The sequence below is a fragment of the Rhagoletis pomonella genome, unplaced genomic scaffold (assembly GCF_013731165.1).
Source record: "Rhagoletis pomonella isolate Grant_MI unplaced genomic scaffold, Rhpom_1.0 Rhpom_scaffold_00013, whole genome shotgun sequence".
Classification (NCBI taxonomy): Eukaryota; Metazoa; Arthropoda; class Insecta; order Diptera; family Tephritidae; genus Rhagoletis; species Rhagoletis pomonella.
The window spans coordinates 2,155,574-2,173,095 of record NW_023458567.1 but is presented as its reverse complement, the minus strand read 5'-3'; the positions used below and the strand labels follow the sequence as shown (position 1 = coordinate 2,173,095).

At 35.7% G+C, this 17,522-nt stretch overlaps 1 protein-coding gene across 12 annotated transcripts in view; it reads right to left on the bottom strand.

Annotated features, from left to right (window-relative positions):
• LOC118748464 (amyloid-beta-like protein) overlaps positions 1-17,522 on the bottom strand; it is a 237,948-nt gene that overhangs the window by 204,484 nt on the left and 15,942 nt on the right. Inside the window, exons 1-2 of one of the 12 annotated variants that reach the window (XM_036482912.1) lie at positions 15,830-15,936; positions 13,950-14,134 (exon numbers count right to left, since the gene is read on the bottom strand). The exons of 8 other annotated variants lie outside the window; for them this stretch is intronic. In XM_036482912.1, the coding sequence (XP_036338805.1) occupies positions 13,950-14,027 (78 nt within the window). In that variant the 5' untranslated portion in view covers positions 14,028-14,134; positions 15,830-15,936. 3 more of the 12 variants (XM_036482915.1, XM_036482916.1, XM_036482922.1) reach the window with 3 other exon arrangements.

Here is a 17,522-nt window from a genome sequence, read left to right as displayed (position 1 = left end):
GTAAAAAGGCGTATAAATGGTATTAGAAATAGTAGTTAAATTATTAAGCAAGATGGTAGAGAAAGAAATTAACATAGTAGGGAACATGTACACTAGGCGACAAATGAAAGTGTATACCTTGTTTTAATATAACACCGTGCGACAGAAGTAAAAGAAAATATCAAAACACACGAAAGAATCGATATACTCACGAAACTATTATATATAGCAAATGAGAGAGAAATTTCCGTAGAATTTAAAAGTAATAAATTCTTTTGGTTTACAATGACGAATAGGTATTGAAAATGTGGTTTTATATTATTAAGCTAATAAATTTTACAGGACGAGATACGACGATGAGGTCTTGTGTATATTAGTGCTGAAACAATAATTTTTTCAAAAATAAATATTTCAAATTTTCAAGGATATTTGAGGACAAAATCCGCAAAGGACATTTTCCATACCCATTCGTCCTTATGCACCAAAAAATTAATTCCGCTATAATTCTAACGAATTTTTTCTTTTATACGATACCTTTATTGTTATCCTACATTTCACTGAATTTGTTTAATAATTTTTTGAAGTAATCATATTTTTTTAAATTTCAAAGTCCTTTTAAAAAGAATCCTGACGTCAGAGAGAAAAACTAAAAACACAGTTTCACTATAATTTACCCATGGTTTCGCGAATATATTCATTTGTTTTGTGTGTAAAATTTACTGTCGCACGGTGTATTATTCACAATTATTTTAATGAACAATTTTTTCTATTAATTATATAGACCAACAAAATTTAAACAATGTTATGTTAACTAAAATATTGGAGCCGATTCTATCCGGAGCCGTAGAATCCGAATCTTAGGTTTAAAGGTGCCGAAAAACGGGTTTTTTGACATCCTTGAGCCTCTGTAAAACAATAAATTGATGCAATGTATCTGTCTGTATGGAAGGATATGAAAGCCTAGACACTACCTTTTAATAATCAAACCAAAAAAAAAAATAGTCCGAACACAGAAAGCAATTGGAAACAGTTTCTTTATACGCACGATTTTTTCAAACTCCTGAAGAAGCCCTTCATTTGGCTGGAATCGAATGGGCTACAAAACTATATACTCGAAAATTTTCACTTGTCACTTCTGTATCTTTTTACATTTTTCTATACTCTCTGCTGCTTTTTTGCACTCGCTTTTCTGCTATAACTGTACGTTTCTTTTTTTCTGTACTCTTATCTATTCTCTTGTACTATTTATTCTACTACTTTTTTCTGCTACTTTTTTTCTACTCTGTAATGTTTACAACTTTTTTTTACTACTCTTTTCTGGTACCTTTTCACTACCACTTTTCTAAAAACAATTTCTACCTGTTTTACAACTCACATTTTTTGCTCGTTTCCAACTACCCCATTATTTTCTAAACCACGTTTTAAACCACCCGCCTCTCCGCAACTCCCTTCCCTAGACAACAATGTGTTCTCTGTGTGCTGCCTATTTTAATTTTGATTCACACTCACCCTCCAACTGCTGGCCACTTCTTCTTCTTCTTCATTATAAATTACAGTCAACACTAAAAGCTTCGACCACTTATTTGTTCGGTCGCTGCCTTGTCCAGCTGTCCTTTGCACTGCTTGGTCGCTCACGTCTGCTCATATGCTGGTTTCAAGCTTACATATGGATATGCTCGCAAAATGGGTGTACACTATGTATGATTGGCATTAATACTCTCTACCCACTAACTAGCCCACTTTTGCCCTTTGTCCAGTTCGTTTTCATTTCAATTGCTTTTTATTCTTCACACATGCACGCTTATGTTTTCACACAAACATAAGTGCATGCATACCATACGTAAATATATTCGTCCTTTTCAGCCTTTACATAACTCGGTAGGTCTGTATAAGAACATCACCCATATCTACCCATGCCGTATCGCCTTTCTTTTATGAGCTAAACCAAAATTGCTCATTTACACACACACACACACATGTCCATACGTATAAAGGCGCTCATACTCTGCAGGAAACGGAGAGCTAACTTATAACTACGCAGCAGTCAACTAGTTGTATCATTTTATTACTTATTAGTTATTTCCTTCGGCCGTAACTAACTACTTTTGAAGGGCGATGACCGCAAAATAGTGAGAACTGGTTTCCTCTTCATTGGATGCCAACTAGCTTCTAGTATAAAATATCAATAAAAAAGAGGTTTTTTTACTTTATTTAACGTCACTTATTGCCTTATTTTTTACATGTTCTTTTGTAGTTGATCCCATATTTGAATTCCATCAGACATAACATCAATATGATAATATACAATTTCGATCTTTATTTTATAGTATGTCCTGAATTCGAGAAATCATCTGCGAAGTGCAGAAAAAAGTGTATTCAAAGTAATTTTCCTATCAGGATGTTTAAATAGAAGCTTGTTTAAAGAAACCAAACTCCCGGTAACGTCTGCATTACTCCTGCCCGACTTTACAATTCACTTAACGTTAGTTTTGTCATAGCTAATTAAAAAAAAAGTTAGATATTTAACAAAATCCCGCAAAGAAGCTAACTACAAGTTGGTTATTTGTTATCAAATGATAATTTCTTTTCTGCAGGGTATTTATAGCTGTGTACATTTTCACCTCTTCGCTCGCAATTGTTTCGTTTATGTTCACTATACTCTGCTGTAGTGTTGGTACAGGCCTCTGCTGTGCCTTGCCTGTGCTTCTACTTTTGTTTTTCTTTTTCACTTCATTTCCAGTTTACCGGTTACTGGCACTTTTCAATGGGTGCCTCCACTTGAGCGCACAAGTAGTCGCATGGGCATTTAACGCTACTGCTGCTGCCACTTCTCCCTGAGCCGCTATTTGCCTCCTGCCTTGGTGCTGCTTCTCACACTACATAAGTACATATGTATGTAAGTACATTTATTTCCGCTTTTAGATTTTACGTTCACCTCTGCTGCGCTACTTTATTCACCATCATTTTCATTTCTATTCATTTCAGTTCATTTGCTCGATTGTGTGAATCATCGTTGCCTTTATCATCATCTTTATTGGGTTGAGTACTTGGTTGATTCACAATCGAGCGTGAAAATGAGTTGGCAAGTACACATGCCTGTGGGCGTGGTTTCCATAGTAATGTGGATTTAAAAAGTTACATAGTCAAATTTTTTATTAGCTGATAAATATGAGCTTAATATTAAAAGATTTTTTTGGAAGCAATATAGGCAAATATTTTCAGTACGCTGATCGATAGAATTTATAATGCGTGGCTGGACAACCTGGAAGAGGTATGTCGCCTATAGCTCTTCTTAATTTCAGAACGCTGCAATTTTTAGCTAGCACCTGGAAAAAACGCCCGAGTTTTAATGCACTCCAAGTGAAAGCTCCTCAAAGCTTTGCAAAATGTTTTTGGAGACTACTCATCTCGTAAAATTGAAATTTAGGGACTGCTTTTCGTATGAAATTGGCTTGTTTTATAGGTCCGGGGACTGCACTAGTGAACGTTTATTTAAGCGTCCAAGTGAAAGCTTCTGTAAGACATTCCACGAGAAATCTATCGACAAGAATGTTGGTTCAAATTTTGAAGCCACTCTGCATAGAGTTCTGAAATTTAGAACCAACTTTTATTTATTTATTTATTTAACAATCAGTCTATGAAAGCATAATTTCTTACAGACTATTTAACAATCAAGCTTAAACTAGGGCATCAAATTAAGAATATTGATAAAAATTGACTTAGGTAGAGAAAAATCAAGGTCGATAGAAGTTGAGATCTGGTTAAATTCGCAAATTGCACGGCCAATGGGTGCATTACGGGCATAATTCGTTCTGAAATTTTCAGCATAAAAAGGCAGGGAAGCACGCAGATACCTCCTCGGTACATTAAAATTTATTCTACCCAAAAGCTGCGGACAGTCACAAGATCCTTGGATAATGCAAAAAATGAAAGTTAGAGACAAAGTTGACCTTCTTTTATCCAACGATTTTAGATTGAGCAGCGATAAGCGCGCATTATATGAGGGTATGGGCTCAGAAAAGCGTAGTGATCGCAAGGCAAATTTGAGAAACACTTTCTGAACGCGTTCAATCCTATTGATATGGAACTGGTGGAACGGACGCCAGATTATTGCTGCATACTCCAGGTGACAACGTACGAAAGAGGTATATAGCAGTTTTAAAGTGTACGGATCGGAAAATTCAGTGCTATTCCGCCGCACAAAGCCAAGCATAGCATATGCTTTCGATATAATAAAATTAATATGGCTGCTAAATGAAAATTTGCTGTCAAAGATAACACCAAGGTCCTTGATTTCGTTAACTGACTGCAGACTACACTCAGATAAACTATACCGAGTTATTAATAAATTTCGCGATTTTGAAAATGATACGTGAAAGCATTTGTTAATATTTAATGAAAGATGAGATCTTAAGCACCACAAATAAAAGTTATCCAACTCGGATTGGAGCTTTTTCATGTCAGAAGAATTCTTAACAATTGAATAAATCTTCAAGTCATCTGCATATAAAAGAAAATTAGCAAAAGAAAAGCAAGAACCGATGTCATTTATAAATAATATAAAAAGCAAGGGACCTAGAACACTACCTTGTGGAACACCGGAAGTAGCGAAAAAAAGGTTCTGATTGCGCGTTATCCACAGTTACAACACACCGTCGTCGATACAAGTATGACTTGAGCCATTGCAGAAAGGTTGAGTGGAAGCCAAGGCATGCGAGTTTGTCAATCAACACCATGTGCGAAACTTTGTCAAAGGCTTTCGAAAAGTCGGTGTAGATGCAATGAACTTGACATCCTGAAGAAAATGCGGAACGACCCGTTACAAACCCATGTTGATTTTGGCTAATTAAACTCTTAACTGAGAAATACATTTTATCTTTGACGACAATTTCAAAGAGCTTAGATACATTTGTGAGTTTCGAAATAGGTCTGTAATTGCTAACATCATTCTTGTTGCCATTCTTAAATATAGGGGTTATTGAAGCCAGTTTCCAGGCATCAATGAATTTCCCAAAATACAAAGATTTATTGAAGATCATTTTCAACGGAAGTACCAGAGCGGGACAACTTTTTAATAAAAGAGCCGAGAGACCATCAAAGTCCGTTTGCGATGAGTTTTTGAGCTTCGAAATTCCTTCCTTTTACGTACGAATTTCACCAAATAGAGATTTCACTAGCAGAAGCTTATATAAAGATTATAGAAATCGAAACAGAGGCTTCAACCTATATCAATTTGCAGTAGAAATTCTCGCTGGGAGCGGCGAAGCATTTTTTTTTCATACGAAAACTTAAAAGTGTATATGTATAATACCTCTTAAAACTTCTAGCTTCCTTAATTTTTAATTTTTTTCTTTATTTGCATTGGAGAAGTCATTAAACTTTTTACTCAGTGAGTATCCTAGTAATTTAAATGGAAGTCCCATTATCTTTAGCCATATTTCTTAAGCAATTGATTTAAGTACCAAATACTAAATTTTAATCGCCACTACTTTACTTTACGAGCGCAAACTATCAAGCCAAATGCACATACCCATTGGATGTTAAAAGCTGCTTTATGTGCGCAGTAAAATCAGAGTTGCATTTGGTAGTAGATAAGGACATAGTTGATAATGTGTTGAGCAAACGAACTGCATTAGGGTAAGGAATGGCGTCGGTAAACGAAAATGGAAAGAAAATTAAAGAGGCAAGCGAATTTTAGATAGTTTTTTTTTAAAGAGAAACGGCTTGGTCTAAAAAATTAATAATTTGTTAAGTGAAAATATGCAACAGGATAAGGAAAATAGTTTATATGAAAAAGTTTGGTCTGAAAAGTTAAATGTCCAGCTAATTAAAGTTAAATATTTTAAATGCTTTAAATTGGTAGATGGAACAGAAGACATTTTTAGTCCTAAAATGTTGCGACTTAGAGCATTTTTGACCTATCTGTTGGCCTAATTCACTCCGATCCTGAAAGTACCTTTGAGAGTCGAAAATTTATTAAATGTTTATAGCTGGAAAATTTACATAGACTACATAAATCAAGACTCCAAAAAGCACTAATTTCTCACAAGTCCAACCCGATTAAGTTCTCTTTTTTCGCTTGCGCTCTAAAACACGCAACTTCATATACGTACTCCATAGCTGAGCGCACGATATCTCTCTCACTCACTCATCACTGCAAGCAAGTGCGCTAAGTTTGCGCGCCGCATTTCATTCACCAGACAGGCGTCTCCATTTCTCGTTCGACTTATAAAATAAATTGTAGAAATATAAATTGTTCAATGTGTCAATTGGCACTCTTTCAAAGCTACCGAGCAATCTAGCCCAACTTATGCATGAAATTCATTGTAAATTAGTCGCTAAACATTCCATTCGACCTTTCCACGGCTTAATTCTCAACCGCCTTATAAGAATTTACCTTAAAAGACGCTTTACAGATGCTTTCGAGCCAAGTACGAACCGTCTTGGCTACTTTCATGGCCTACAGAACCTAATTTAATTCTTTTATTGAACCTAATTTAATGTTTTTTCATTCCTCTTCATATTTATAATCCATTTTCTCTTAGAGCACTTGTTTTTCTTTTATTTCTCGTTCATCCTTCTTTGCCCCCAGACGCCTTTCAGTCACTTCATTTTTCGCTACACTCACTCATTTATGCTCTCACTCATTGTTATTCTAAGCATTAAGCATTCGCCTATTATTTCCTATTATTTTTTCCACTGTCTCGCTGCTTTGTATGGGCTACATAGTAGCTCTAAAGCCTTGGCTTTTCTCTTTAACTATGCCACACATGTACGCGCCTTTTGTTACAATTGTCAATTTTAATTTCGAACGAAGGCAGTGCTGGGCTTTCATACAAGCGAAATCCCCAAGCGAATGAATGGAAATAAAAAAATAGAATGAATGAATGCAAGAAATGCGAGTGCTGAGCTCAATGCAGAATCGAGTGGTATGTGAGTGAGTGAGTGTGTAAGATTGAGAATAAATGTATGTGAAGGCAAGTTTTTTTTTGCCGGAAAGTTGACGGAAAGGCTGAATAATCGGCCGACAGACTGTTAGGACTGGCTGGCGCTACACGCGCGCTGGATTCTCCGGCTATCTCGACTTAACTTCCTGCTGTATACCGCGTCGTTTAACAGTCGTACTGCCCCGCCGCCTACTGGCAATGCGCGCATATGACTTTTGCCATACATTTTTATGTATTTTTTTACTTTCGATTTTTACTCCTTTTTTAGCTTCTTCCCAACAATTCTTTTTGTGCGACCATATTAAATCTTCCAACGCTTTTGTGTGTCATTCATTTATTTCCCTGTTGATTGCTGATTTCTTGTAGAAGCCGTTGGGGACCGTGTTTTGCTTTTACTCCCCTGCGGAAGAAGATTTTCATCTGCAATTCCTTATTTTGCACGCGCACACACACACACACACACACACACGCATAATGAATGCAAGCTATTGTTTGCAGGAAGTTTTCATTATGTGGAATGCATAATAGGCATATATTTGCACTAACCTCATGCATGTATGGCATACAGAAATGCATATCCTTATGTGTCCTACAAAGCGCTAGCATATTTTTTCAGCTGACTTAATCTCTGTCCCATACAGCTGAATGCATTTTGTGTTCGATTTTTCATTAGTGCAACTTTTTTTTGGAGTGCAAAATCGCACTTCCAGTTAAAAAGACTAAGCAGTACAGGGTGAAAGCGTAAATTGCAAGGGGAGTGCGTGCAAGTGTTAAATTTAGTAGTACAAAACATCGAAAAACATAGCCTATCCGCAAGGGCTGAGTATATTTAAATGCTGCTAATTTCGTTAGTTTTGAGTATGAAAATTTATGAAATTCACAGTGTGCATAGCTTATCGCCCCTGTATTTGTATGCTATTTTAAATTTGACAGAATAGCTTGCACAAAAATTAATATAAAAAAAAATTTCAAATCTATAAAAGTTTGTAACTTTGCTAAGGCTTTTGCAAAAAATTCTCAGCAAATGCTAAATTCCGTAAAATAATGCAAAAATTAAAACCTATCGATAGACGCCGCTCCTATTTTGCCAGAGTACGCGAAAGTGCTGCACATTGTAAAATAAAAAATGATAGCCTATCCGCAGGCGCCATTAAATTTTAACCGCTGTATGTTTATTAGTTTTGAGTATTTTTGTTTGAAATTAACTATGAAGCGTGCTAGTGAAAAGTTACTAAGACCCATTTTAAAAATTTTACATTTTCTTAAAATATTTCATAAAACATTGAATACAGCATTTTGCCTGTTCAAAGAAATGCAAAACTCTTTACGAATCAGAGGGATTCGATCTTTATTAAAAGATTTCGTACAACTTTGGCCTTATCACGTTTTCGATGCTTCTTTTGGACTTAGCAAATTTTCCTTTCATTCAGAAAAAATGAAAATAATTAAAGCAAGTACCTTTATCCTTTCCGGAACAATACATTTTAAATTTCTCTAGCCTCCTGTGTCATAAAAAGTGGACTTAACATTTTTTCACTCTAAGCTAGTGATATATATATTTTTTCAATAAAAAAATAATAATCAAAAATATAAAACTTAGCTCATGCTTCGCAAAAAACGTCTACCAACAGGTATTTAAGACTGGCGTACGCAAAAATGCTGAATTTAGTCAAATTAAGCAAAAATTATAGCCTAACTTCAGGCGCCACTTATATTCTAACCTCTGTACTTTTGTTATTTTTGTGTATTTTTATATGAAATTCATAGTTTAGATAGCTTAATGTTTCTGCATTCGCAAACAGTTTATATATTGGGATTGTTTTTATTAAAAGTCTTAATTTCAAAAAAATAACGAAAAATCTTAGCCTATCCATAGGCGCTGCTTAGTTTTCAATGGCTATAAAATCGTTAGTTTCAGCTATTTTTATAACAATTTCCTTGTACGATCATACTAAATTATATTAAATATTATGAGACGGCTGGAATTTTTTTTAAGATATAAAAACTATAGAACAAAAACACCCCATTCACATAGATATATTTTTAGAAATTGAAAGGTCCTATCTAGCAGAATTTCTGCTGATAAAAGAGTGGGTTCGCCGAAAGTTTAGTTACTTCCATGCCTTACCATCGAAGGTGGAACATTCACCTAAAATCCATTTATGGTTGTCTCATCGCCCTCAAAACAAAATTGGCATCCATATGCAGCAGACAGATCTACAATATATGTATGTATCTATACTGAGCTACCAATAAATTCTTGCAACCAATTTTGCAAAACTACACTTCTACATTATATCCTTAAGCTCTTCTGCATTTCTCGCTAAACTGCTATGAATTTTTTCACTTAACAACCACGCTGCGTTTGCCAAGAACGCATTGCATTCGAGCAAGCAAAAAAATGCATCCACTGAGTGTAACTACTCAACTTGCGCTCGAAAGGCTGCCAAAACAACTGGATGAGTCATGAAGCCACCAACCACGCCTAACTATGCACATATGTATGTATGTATGTATGTATGTATGTACATACATAAACAACGATTTGGCCAAAATCCAGCTGTCTGAGCGAGACATTTAACTGCACTTTTATTGCAGCAAAAGAATAAGAATCGGCGATGTAATAAGAGATATGTATGTAATTTATCTTTTTTACTGCAAAACCATTTCCGTTAACAAAACTGAAGTGCAAAAATACGACGCATAGAAGAAAAAGTGCTAAATTCGTGCTTCAAAAATATTCTATACAGCAAGGACTGACTATCGTCCTCGCAGAACAAAAATTTCGTTGAGGTCAGACACTTTTGCATGTCAAAGGAAAGTACATAAATACAACGAACGCTTTTTGTGCTAACAAAATATGTACAGGAACACATACATACATACATACACCTGCGCGCTTAAACTCTGTAAGCGACATAAACTTCAATTTGTCCAATCAAGTTTCTACAAATATCCCACGCTTACATATATGTAACTACAGATACAGTTACAGTGTACATGTATACACGCGTATACGATTTCCATGGCTACACGCAATAGCTCGCCCACGCCACGAAAGCGCCCCCGAACGAGAATGGCCATGGCAGCCCGCGACCCCACTGCTAACCCTTAACTCGAAAGAGCCTTGAAAAAGTTCATAATGCTGTGGAAATTGATTTCACAATTGCAACAAAAAAAGAAAAAAAAACAGGCAACAACACAACAATGAAGGAGTTAATAAATGATGTTGCAAAAGAAGCTTGCAGAAAAAGGTAAAAAAGAAAGCACGCCACAAAAGAAGAATGCAAATGAAAGTGGAATTGAATGAATGAATAAAAAGCTCTTCTCAGCTTCTTGTCATCATTGATCTTCCATTTGTATGCATGTACTTATGTGGGCATGTTTGCGTGTATGTGAGTAAATAGAAAATTCTATTCAATATATTTTTGATTTATTGCTGCTGATTATTTAACAAAAATGCGAATTGTGTCAGAGTAACAACTACATATTGATTTTATTATTTTGCTGAATCAAGCAGAAGTTGTGAATGTATATAAGAAAGAGCAAAAGGGAGAAAAATCATTTGTCATGACGGAGTGTGCGATTGCGCTTTCCATTAGATACGCTCGGAGTGATTTAACTAGAGCCACGTCTTCACAAAAAAAAATCCTATAACTATCAGCAGTGGTTTGCTACGGGCTCTGCGAATTTCTAGATAAATGATAAGTGTGCCTAAGAATATGCAACGTCTCTAGAGTAACATTATCTGCCTTTCTGCTGTGGTATTGCCCCTCTTTGGCTTTCATGTTGCATATTTTTTGGCGCATTTCCTAAGCTCCGGTTTCCGAGCGTAGAAGTTAAGCGCTAAGCTTTTAAAATCCCACTTCTGATTTTTGGAATACACTTTTGGTAAAATGATATCTTCTGTTTAATACAAAGTGTGTCCGATGATGAGCTAAGTATCATATATGAATTTAGAATCAAAAAAAAAAAATACAAGCAGTTTTTGGACACTAGGAAACTTGGAATCTTAGTTTGCTGCTAACCCTTAAAATATCACCTTATTAACAGATAAAATAGTATCTGTTTGGAAATATATTCAGTGCAAATATTCGGTTACTCAATGTATGGTTAACACTAACTACAGGTTAAACATCGTTATCGACCTACTATTATATGTTATGAAGTTTAACGATGTTAATCCTGTAGTTAGGGTTGCGACATTGTTTCCTTTCACATATATAGCAGTTGTCAGACGGTGTATTTTGATCCTAGGTGTTCAGAAAACAAATATAATGCCTCGTACTTAAATTCTATACTGGCTCAGTCCTCTCCCTTTCCTTGGGCAATTATCGAAGATCAATCTTAAGGCAAGCCTATTCCTAAATTCAAGTTTTCAATTTGAGTACACTGCTTTGTGAATATTTTATCAAATCAAAACATATGTACCGACTTCACCAACTATCCACCAACTAGTTTACCTTGATCTTTAATTTTCGTTTTCCCCCATGACCATAGAAATGAGAAAGGGTAAGTCAGTATCACAAAAAACTGTCAAAGACCTTTCTTACAACTTCAAAAGATTCTCTAGAGAATCAATACTGTCGTTATTTCCACGGATTTTTGCAAAGAATCATGTCTACAGGAGATTACAAAACTCTGCACAAAAAAAATGTACAATATTTAAAAATATATATATATATTTTGTAAAATATTTAAAAATATATATATATTTTGTAAAAATGTACAATATTTACGTCTAAAATTATATACTAAAGCTCGGAACACTTTGACGACTGCAACTTCACGACGTAACGACAGCGACATCATTTTGTCGACAAATGTCGCCTTGAAGCTAGCTTCTTAAACATTTTGAAGACCTCAGCGACATAGCAAACCGCTGATTTTAAAGTTTGACATTTTGGTATATTTATTTCACAAATTGTGTATTTTTATTTAAATAAATAAGAAAAACATGAACAATCAAGAATATGTGATTAATTTTGCGACAATTTAATTTTGCAGCACTACATCTACTCATTGTCGTCGGCAAAATTAGAAATAGATTTAATATGGCGACGTCGACAATTGCAGTCCTGCAGCCAAGATGTCGTGCTGTCGCCAAAATAATTGTGTCCGTAAGAACGTGTGTATTTAAAATTTGACAGATGCTGCTTGTCGCTTGCTGTCGTCAAAGTGTTCCGAGCTTAAGAGATGTAATATGAAAGCTTTTCACTTTGCAGGTTTGCGTCTTGGATTGTTGAATATTTTTAAGCACAATTTTTTCACAACTAAAGAAGTAAATTTGGAGTATCGCCAAGGCGAAAATATGAACCCTGAGAGAATCACTCCAAAGTAACAACTAGGCTTACGGCATGAGGACGACTATCTTGCCTTATCTTAGCAACTACCAGCGGGACTCTGAAGCTGCTGTCCAACGCTGAGAGGTCGGACTAGCTTTAGACTGAACCAAAGAGCTGTTAAAATACCCCAAACTGTTGCGAAGGCGAACCCTAGCTATTGCGAGTTTGGAGATCATTTTTGTCACTAGTAACTCTACTACTAGTTATTTGAACTGGAATATAAGGCTGAACGCATAGTAGAGCGGCGAGCAAAGCGATGAGCATAGCATCGAGCAAAGCGTCAATTACAAACGTGTTTGTACACTTTGCTCTTCACTATGTGCGCTCCCTCTGAAACATATACGTTAGTAATCGACGCTTTGCTCGATGCTCTTTGCTCGCCGCTCCACTAAGCGCCTAGCCTAAAACTTTCCTTTTTTTAAGTCTGTATTCCAGCACATCTGCAATGAAATACCAAATCTAAGAAATGCAAGAAAAGTGGTTTATATATCTCCCAGATTTACTAGTTTTAAAGAGCTTTGAACCATAGTCCTAGGTATCAACGTAAATTTTTTTTAAGTAAAAATTTGCGGGTACTTCAAGAAAATTCTGTATGCAACCTTTCTGCAACCCAAACACTCATAAACACGTCGCCTTCCCCCTCTCCTAACAGCGGTAAACCAACTACTCATTTACAACAATGTTTTCCAGCTCGTAATTTCTTGTGTCTCTTTTGTAGGCACATAAAAGTTATTTTATTACCATTTTTTTTGCACTCGAAGCATTTTCGACACTCCACGAGCACGTCGCGGCGAGTGGTGGACGGCGGCCGCATATTTGTAAGCCAAATTCAAACGAGCGAAAATGTCATTTCTCCTTTAACAATAAATGTAGACAATCCCTATGCGCAATTTGGCTGTTGCTTACTTTCTACCCAGTTTTATGGCTTTTTATTTACTGTAACAGCAACCCCTGGTCAACTTTCTCTGGGAGCTACGCGAAGGGCGAGCGCGGGGTATAAATGAGTTTCAAAAAATATTACCACTGTCGCTGGTCACCACAAACGCAGGACTTATAAGCAAAGGCAAACCAAACAGAAAAAGAAAACGAAAAACAACAATTGTAACAAAAGCAACAACAACATAAGCAACCAAACGAGTAAGGACCAACGGAGCATTATAATTATTTCAGTGACCACAACAAGAGACAAAACAACTACAACAACGATAATCACGAAGCATATTGAAACGAAAAGACAGTGCAAGCAACAACACCGAAGCAAGCATAAATAAGAAACCAACCAAGCAATAAAAACAACAGCATTACAAGTGAAGCAAAAGCAGAAGCAGAAGAAGAGGCAGCAATGGCGGTGAGCAAAAAAGGTCATAAAAACGACGAAGCATCAGGGCAAACGGTAAAAACCGACAGCCCAAACGACGTTGCGAGCGACGATGATGGTGAGTGAAGCCTGAAAGGTGAACGGAAAGCAGCAAAGGCAAAGTGCGGAGTTGTTGGTACGGCGCGCTGCGAGTTCTCGCAGGACATTCGAGGCATAGTCAGTTTGGAGTACATACCACACTTTTGTATATATGTAAGTACTTATGTATATATACAGATACACTTATACATAAACAAACGGCTATACTTACACATGTACATACATATGTGAGGATTTTATTAATAATCATGACTCACTCACCTGTACATTTAGGCAATTTGTCGCGCAGATGACAGTTAAAGCCAGCAGGCCAAGACTGAATTTTCGTGATTTTAACATTTTTGCACAATGTTTTTTGTTTTTGAAATTTTTATTCGCTTTTGGAGTCTAACAAACTATTGTTTTTGTTATTGTTTTTTTTTTCACGAAAGTTTAAATGGTTTTCACTGTATTTGAAGGATTTAAAGTTTTTGCAGAAAGCATTAATTTTTATGGAAACTTAGAAAAAATCTCTCGAGAAAGTTTATAGCAACGGAATTAAATTTAAATAATTACAAAGTTAAGAGCAAAAACTTAAAAAACAGAAATTACCTTTTTAAATTAAATTTTTAGATAAGAAATTAATTTAAATAATTTCAGTTAGTTATGTTTTATTTAAACACTACAAGGCTTTTGTAACAGGAAAATTTTTGCACAAAAGTAGAAGTATGTAATACAAAAAAAAAAATTGGAAAATTTGTTTTTGCAAATTTAGTAAAAAGTATTAACAATCTTCTTGTAATTATCTAAGAAAATTTTTAGGCAAAGTTTTTATTCTAGAAAATTATTAGATAATTAATTTAACCGAAAAAAAGTAAAAATATTTATACAAATTAAATATATAGATTTAAAAAAAAAACTTAAGATTTAAGCTCCAAAACTATTTTTATAAAAAAAATACATAAATTCAATTTTCATTCAATATTTTTTAGATTTTTCTCGGTTCGTTTTTATTAAAGTTTACAAAGGCTGATATTTGTGTTATGAGTCTTTCAGTCTAATAACTTAAATCTATTATCATTTCGTTGGTTAAGCTGCGTTAAAAGTTTTATTTCGGCACACAAATTTAAATATTTCACTTTTCAGTAAGATCTTTTAGGAACCTTTTTTTTAAACTTTTGCCGCACTGTCAAAATTTCAAGAATGAGTATTTCGAACTTTGAGTTTTTCAGTTTCGAGTTTTCCCAAAAATTTTCAAAAACACAGAAATGTCGAATTTCACTATGCGCCCAAAAGTATGCAACGATTTTCAAGTGTAAAACTAAAGACTCTGGCGCAGACACAACGCAATTAACTTAGCTCGCTGATTTTTAGCTGCAAATCGTTTGTCTTGGCTGCCGCGGCCACTCAATAGCACTGCAGCACGAACACCGCCAACTACTTAATTCAACACTTCTTGCATTTTTTTTTGCTTTCGTTTTATTTAATATTTGCACAATTTTCGTATTTTCCACAAACTTCTGCCGTCTGCACTTTTTAGTAGTTTTTTCTGCAACTATTACTTTGTTTTTGTTGTTCGTCGTTGTGGCTCGACTGGTTACGCACAGCAAGCAGCGGTTGCTCGCTTAAATAATATGAAAAAAATCGAAACTGTCAGTCACACCCCTGAACGAGAAAAATGTGTGCGACATCGCCGCCACTGCCCCGCTTGCTGCATACTTTTGCGGCGTCGCTTGGGGACGAACAGACTTGGCATGAAAAATTTTGAAGTATTTTCAAGCGTTTGTGGAAAATTTCAAATTGTTATGTAGCCAATTTTCAGGCGCAGATTTACACGAATGATATAATTTGTCGCTGCGAGTTTATCGTTTTACAGTCAATGAAAATTGAAGCAGTGAAAAAACTCCAGTTCGAAATTGGTGGCCTCTTATGCAGCAGCAGAAAAAATTCCAATTCACACTTTTACAAAATTCTCCTGCCCACCAATTACTAACCGCTGTCACAGAAATTAGTTTTCACAACACTCGTAGGCTTTATTTTTCAAGTCTTCAGTTAATCCACTTTAGTTTTTGGTAATTTATCGCTTTTTGCCCATTAGCAAATTGCGAATTGTTTGCTTTAATAAAGTAAATTGAAAGAAAATTAATTTTTTCTTTGCTTACTCTGCAATCAACTCATTCGGTTGTTCGCCCGTTCGTTTGCTACGCTTCGGTTCGTTTGAATGAAACTCTTACAAATGTCGACAACGACAGTTTGGTGTATGGAAAAATTTTGCATTTAGCCATCACCTTTAAGGCTGTCAGCCGCAGTTAGCGTCCTTCTGCGCAGACGTCGCTCTCCAATACCGTTAGCTGTGCGAATGTGTGGAATGTAAGTGCAAAATTCAATATTTACATCGAATTCGAATGGGGTGTTTTTGGTTTCGCAGGGTTGATTTTTATGAAGGCGCTACAAAATTATAAGAAATTTTTTTTCGTTTTTTAAACAGGAGCTCGAAATCTTCTGGAAATAATTTCGGCTTCACCAATTTTCGATTGCCTTCTATTTTGGACATACTTTTAGGCATCAAGACCCTCGGTTAAACTATTGTTGAAGAAGAATTGGCTAAGAAATAATTTGCTTAAAATAAGATATCCGTTCCGTATATATTTTAGAGAAAAAGCTTTGATAATCAAAAGTTACTATTATTAAATCGACCTACATATAGAGAAGTAATACTCAGAGAGAGCTTTTACTCTGTGCGCGTGCATATAAAAACTACAGAGAGCTGTGAGGAGCTCCGCCAACGGGCGCTGTTTTGACCATCACTGATCCATACAAATGTATAGAAAGCTTAAAAGAGCTTTGCCCGTGGGCAAGGCGGTGCCCATCACCGGTCTATACTCATTCTATAGAAAACTGGAAAAGCTCTGATCGCTGGATATCTTTGAGTATGATTGGATTAGATAGAATTATTTTAGGCGTTTACGATGATCGAAGCGCTTCGAACCTGCCATGACAACATCATTATGATTAGACCAGAGCTACCGGGCTTTTTAAGTTTTCTTAAAAAATGTATACATTTCATATAAAGGGTGATGCAGTTTTTTTAAAAGCAATTATTTGTGACACGTTAATGTCTTTTTTTTTTAGACAATTTATGCCCAACTTTTACTGGTCTAAATTAGATGGAATGGACTTCGTCAATATGTAGCTTCACAGCGCATGAAACAATGGTCCTATAGCCAACATCTGCGGTCTCATTGAATCGCCGTATAGATGAGCACAAGGCAAAAGCTCTGTCTGGTCAACACACGCTTGGAAACCATGACATTTTGTAAAATACAGTAGGAGAGCTTGAAATGTAGAAATTTTAAAGATTTTCGAACATAATTTGCGGTATATACACACTGCATATGTACATATGTAGATATGTCGATATGTTTTGGTTTTTTTCGAAAAGCGATTATTATGTACATAAAACGAATTATTAAGCCAAAAAGTGTCAACACTACAGTAGAGCGTGTTAAAAATAGCTTGAGAGCGGACAGCTGGAAAGAGACCTACCAAACGAACTGCAGATAAAGAAGGAGCGCACAGTAGGCCGCGTGAGCGCAGGCAGGCGCACATCCGCCATGCTCTGCCATTCAAGGCATGCGCAGTGCAAATGCATTCCAATAACAGGATATGAGTAATAACGACTGTCATTCATAATGGAGATGTTTATACACATATGCAGTGCTTATATACTAACTCACACACTCAGAATATAGGCTGAATGTATATGTGTTTGGCGAAGAAAGATATATCCTTTTTTCGGAGAACAATTCATTTTGAAGTTCATGCCAATGTAAACTTTCGCAATTTAATAGCTTT